At 51.8% G+C, this 5,369-nt stretch overlaps 1 protein-coding gene across 1 annotated transcript in view; it reads left to right on the forward strand.

Moving 5' to 3' along the window:
- Positions 1-4,979, forward strand: part of LOC130191759 (follistatin-related protein 5-like) — a 9,367-nt gene extending 4,388 nt beyond the window's left edge. Inside the window, exons 3-4 of the mRNA XM_056411450.1 lie at positions 3,597-3,763; positions 4,941-4,979. Of these exons, the coding sequence (XP_056267425.1) occupies positions 3,597-3,763; positions 4,941-4,979 (206 nt within the window). The remainder of the gene's footprint in view (positions 1-3,596; positions 3,764-4,940) is intronic.
- Positions 4,980-5,369: the final 390 nt, after the last annotated feature.

A 5,369-nucleotide genomic window follows, 5' to 3' on the forward strand; every position in this document is an offset into this window, starting at 1 on the left:
ACCAGGGGGCGACTCCTCTGGTTGTATAGAAGTCTATGCTTCATGTGGTGAAGCTGTATTCTCTCTCCTGACCACCAGGGGGCGACTCCTATGGTTGTATAGAAGTCTATGCTTCATGTGTTAAAGCTGCATTCTCTCCTGACCACCAGGGGGCGACTCCTATGGTTGTATAGAAGTATATGCTTCATGTGTTAAAGCTGCATTCTCTTTCCTGACCACCAGGGGGCGACTCCTCTGGTTGTATAGAAGTCTATGCTTCATGTGTTAAAGCTGCATTCTCTCTCCTGACCACCAGGGGCGACTCCTCTGGTTGTATAGAAGTCTATGCTTCATGTGTTAAAGGTCAAATCATCCTGCGGCCACACCGGCGTGCGTTTCTCCCACGGAGCTCGTAACCCTGAATAACTTCCTGTTCCCTCGTCCGTCAACCCAGCATCGGAGGGCAGCTCGAGTCACAGTGATGGGGAGAGGGGGTCCTGGCATGCAAAGAGCTGCTCATGAGGGTTGATGAAGAGCTGCAGGGGTTGTAGCTCTGGGCTTGCTCGTCTTCGTCTGACAGCTCACGTCTCACGAGGAACGACAGGCCAAGCTTCAACTCATTAATTAAGTTTAAAAACATCGGAAAACACACAAAATACAAAATACACAACTTGAACCTGAATTTATGAAATGTACCAAAATACCAACAAATACACGAAATATTGGTTCTTCAGTCACTGAAGCTGATCGAGCCGTCTCCATGGTGATGGAGACCATGAAAAGCAAGACATGTAGACCTGGTCTAGGGAAAGGACCTGGTCTAGTGAAGGGACCTGGTCTAGTGAAAGGACCTGGTCTAGTGAAGGGACCTGGTCTAATGAAGGGACCTGGTCTAGTGAAAGGACCTGGTCTAGGGAAGGGACCTGGTCTCGTGAAAAGACCTGGTCTAGTGAAAGGACCTGGTCTAGTAAAGGGACCTGGTCTAGTGAAGGGACCTGGTCTAGTGAAGGGACCTGGTCTAGTGAAAGGACCTGGTCTAGTGAAGGGACCTGGTCTAGGGAAGGACCTGGTCTATTGAAGGACCTGGTCTGGTGAAAGGACCTGGTCTAGTAAAGGGACCTGGTCTAGTGAAGGGACCTGGTCTAGGGAAGGGACCTGGTCTAGTGAAGGGACCTGGTCTAGTGAAGGGACCTGGTCTAGTGCAAGGACCTGGTCTGAGTGAAGGGACCTGGTCTAGTGAAAGGACCTGGTCTAGTGAAGGGACCTGGTCTAATGAAGGGACCTGGTCTAGTGAAGGGACCTGGTCTAGTGAAGGGACCTGGTCTAGTGAAAGGACCTGGTCTAGTGAAGGGACCTGGTCTATTGAAGGGACCTGGTCTAGTGAAGGGACCTGGTCCTGGTCTAGTGAAGGGACCTGGTCTAGTGAAGGGACCTGGTCTATTGAAGGGACCTGGTCTAGTGAAAGGACCTGGTCTAGTGAAGGGACCTGGTCTTGTGAAAGGACCTGGTCTAGGGAAGGGACCTGGTCTAGGGAAGGGACCTGGTCTAGGGAAGGGACCTGGTCTCGTGAAAGGACCTGGTCTAGGAAGGGACCTGGTCTCAGAAGGACCTGGTCTCATGAAGGGACCTGGTCTAGTGAAAGGACCTGGTCTAGTGAAGGGACCTGGTCTAGTGAAGGGACCTGGTCTTGTGAAAGGACCTGGTCTAGGGAAGGGACCTGGTCTAGTGAAGGGACCTGGTCTAGTGAAAGGACCTGGTCTAGTGAAGGGACCTGGTCTAGTGAAGGGACCTGGTCTAGTGAAGGGATCTAGTCTAGTGAAGGGACCTGGTCTAGTGAAGGGATCTGGTCTAGTGAAGGGACCTGGTCTAGGGAAGGGACCTGGTCTAGTGAAAGGACCTGGTCTAGTGAAGGGACCTGGTCTAGTGAAGGGACCTGGTCTAGTGAAGGGATCTGGTCTAGTGAAGGGACCTGGTCTAGTGAAGGGATCTGGTCTAGTGAAGGGACCTGGTCTGGTGAAGGGACCTCAGGTGGTCTCAGGTGGTCTCAGATCGATCAGCGGTGCAGAACTCCTGAAAGTCAATTGCCAACGGCACATCGGAGCTATTCTGGGAAACGGGGGTAGGAACCATTAACAGAGCCACCGAGAACTGCAACTGGACCAGGTCATCGAGGTCACGAGACGTCAACGCTTCAACATTTCTTGACGATGTACTGATGATGGAGGTCGACTTTGAAGGCATCTTCAAGCATCTTTATCCAAAGTCTCCTAATAAACACGCATCATTATTTAAAGGGACAGTGCTCACTGCTACTGGTAAACCTCTGAACCAATGGAGTCGCAGGAGACGTCCATTTGAGGCCTCCTGTCTCGCGATGTCTTTATTTAGACGTTGGATGTGGTCTTGTTAGGACCCAGCCCCCCCCCCCCCTTGTTAGGTAGGTAGGTAGGTAGGTGAAGGAAGGTACATAGGAAGGTAGGTAGGTAGGTAGGTAGGTAGGTAGGTAGGTGAAGGAGGTGCATGGGAGGTGGGTGGGTGGGTGAAGGAGGAAGGCGTGGGTGGGTAGGTGAGAGGAGGTGCATGGGAAGGTGGGTGGGTGAAGGAAGGTGCGTGGGTAGGTGGGTGAAGGAAGATGGGAAGGGTGGGTAGGTGGTGAAGGTGCATGGGAAGGTGGGTGGGTGGGTAGGTGGAAGGAAGGTGCATAGGAGGTAGGTGGGTAGGTGGGTGGGTGGGTGGAAGGAAGGGTACATAGGAAGGTAGGTAGGTGAAGGAAGGTACATAGGAAGGTAGGTAGGTAGGTGAAGGAAGGTACATAGGAAGGTAGGTAGGTAGGTAGGTAGGTGAAGGAAGGTACATAGGAAGGTAGGAAGGTGGGTAGGAAGGTTGGTGTTCACTTCTCCAGGCATATTGACAGATTTAATTCTCATGATCTTCTCTCTTTCTTTTCTTTCCCTCCATCTTCTCCGTTGTCTTGATCTTTAAATCTCAGGAAACGTTTGTAGTCTTTGGCTCAGACGTCTGGAAGGATTCAAACACACGAAAGGTCACAGGTCACTGCGACCTTGGGAACACACATGCTCTTTATATCTAAAGCAGTAGCAGGTTCACGTTGAGGTGGAGCTGAGGGCCGTGGCCCCCAGGTACCTGGACCCTCATTACTCTCCTGGAGCCTCCATTGGTATGCTCACCATGGCCTCCAGGGATCGATCGTGTTCCCCGGACGATATCGACCTGAGGTCACGGCTGACTTATAGCATGTCAGGGGCGGCGTGCCCCGACTCCAGGGCCACGCCGCGTCTCACCGTGACTCAACTCAAGGTCTAAGAGTCACGGTTCAGAATCTCGTATCGCTTTCGCCGCCGAGACGATGTTTATACGTTGAGTCGAACGCGTTAAGAACCATTTAAGATCTGAGGATGAGAGAAAGTGTCGAGGAGGATCCTGGACGTCCTTCTCTCCTGGCGTCTCCGTGTCTAACGAGGAGGAGGCGAGCAGCTCTACGTCAGGTCTTCTGATCCGTCCTTTTTCTTCCCCTTCTTCCTCCATCGTTTCATTCTTCCCATCGTCTCTTATTGGCCTCCATTCGCTCTCTCTCTCTCTCTCTCTCTCCCTCACAGAGGTGGTCCAGCTGAGCCTGCCGGAGGACCAGTCGGTCAGCGTCTCCACGGTAACGGTGGGCCTCAGCGCCGTCCTCACCTGCGCCATCCAGGGGACGCTGCGCCCGCCCATCATCTGGAAGAGGAACGGCGTGGTGCTGAACTTCCTGGACCTGGAGGACATCAACGTGAGTAGAACTGCAGCGGAGCGCCATGAGCTAACAGCATGCTAATGACTGAGGAGGAGCTAACAGCATGCTAATGACTGAGGAGGAGCTAACAGCATGCTAATGACTGAGGAGGAGCTAACAGCATGCTAATGACTGAGGAGGAGCTAACAGCATGCTAATGACTGAGGAGGAGCTAACAGCATGCTAATGACTGAGGAGGAGCTAACAGCATGCTAATGACTGAGGAGGAGCTAACAGCATGCTAATGACTGAGGAGGAGCTAACAGCATGCTAATGACTGTGAGGAGGAGCTAACAGCATGCTAATGACTGGTAAGGCTAACAGCATGCTAATGACTGAGGAGGAGCTAACAGATGCTAATGCCTGTGAGGAGGAGCTAACAGCATGCTAATGCCTGTGAGGAGGAGCTAACAGCATGCTAATGTCTGTGAGGAGGAGCCGGTGTCAGGTGTAAAGGTGGAGGCTCCTCCTCCTCCGTGGGCCATGAGTTTCTCCGAGTGGAAGAGAGAGTGAATGTCATTTAAAAGCCTCAAGTTCTCCATTTCTTGTGATTTCAGCCAGTTTGAACAACTTTCTCATATCCATAATATTGTGTGTGATCATAGACTTCCTGCCTGAATAACAGATGGATGAACATGAACTAATAAGAACATAAACAGTCAGATTAATAACGATTAGTAAGTCTGTATCAGTCCAGCATCCTCGTGGGTCGTTGAGCGTATGTTGAATATGTAAATATGAAGCCGGGTCGATGTCACATGGTTCATGAGGGTCACAGACTTCTGACCGCTCGTCCAGAACAAAGTCCTGCAGAGGAACCGATGAACCTCGGCGGCTGGAAACAACAAAGAAAAAACTAAACATTCAGCAAAATGGATTTTTCATCTCAACGTTTTCAACGAGAAAACCTGAAAACAAAGCAGATCGAAGGGGACCGGACCTCCGTCAGTAAAATACACCTCCATCTTTAAAATACACCTCCACCACCTCCATCTTTAGAAGACACCTCCATCTGTGTGTTTAACGCTCTCTCCATCGGGTGGAGGAGCCCTTTGATCCTGGCCCCTCCTCCCTTTCTCTCCTCTCTCTTCCCCTTCCTGTTTCACCCCGAGCACCATGAAGCCCTCCACCCCTCCTCCACCTTTACTTCACCCCCTCCTCCGTCTCTTCACAGGACTTTGGGGACGACGGCTCTCTGTACATCCTGCGGTGACGACCGTCCCACATGGGGAGCTACACTGCCGCCTCTGACTACGAGGACCTCCACCAGACCCACGTGCTGCAGGTGCATGGTCAGTGGGTTTAAAGATCAAACGGACTCGACATCATGTGCTTCATGAACGGCCCTCAGTGGGAGGTGTGTGTGTGTGTGTGTGTGTGTGTGTGTGTGTGTGTGTGTGTGTAGGTGTAGGTGTGTGTGTGTGTGTGTGTGTGTGAAGGTCAAAGGTCGTCGTGAGCTGATGCAGCTGCAGCTGTCCAGATGTTGTAACAGAGCATCAACTCACATCTTACCTGCTCCTGGAAACTATTACCTCATATTTCATCTCCCACACACACACACACACACACACCTCCCCCGCCCCTCTCCTCCCTGGAGGAGGTG

The sequence above is a fragment of the Pseudoliparis swirei genome, chromosome 3, assembly GCF_029220125.1.
Source record: "Pseudoliparis swirei isolate HS2019 ecotype Mariana Trench chromosome 3, NWPU_hadal_v1, whole genome shotgun sequence".
NCBI lineage: Eukaryota > Metazoa > Chordata > Actinopteri > Perciformes > Liparidae > Pseudoliparis > Pseudoliparis swirei.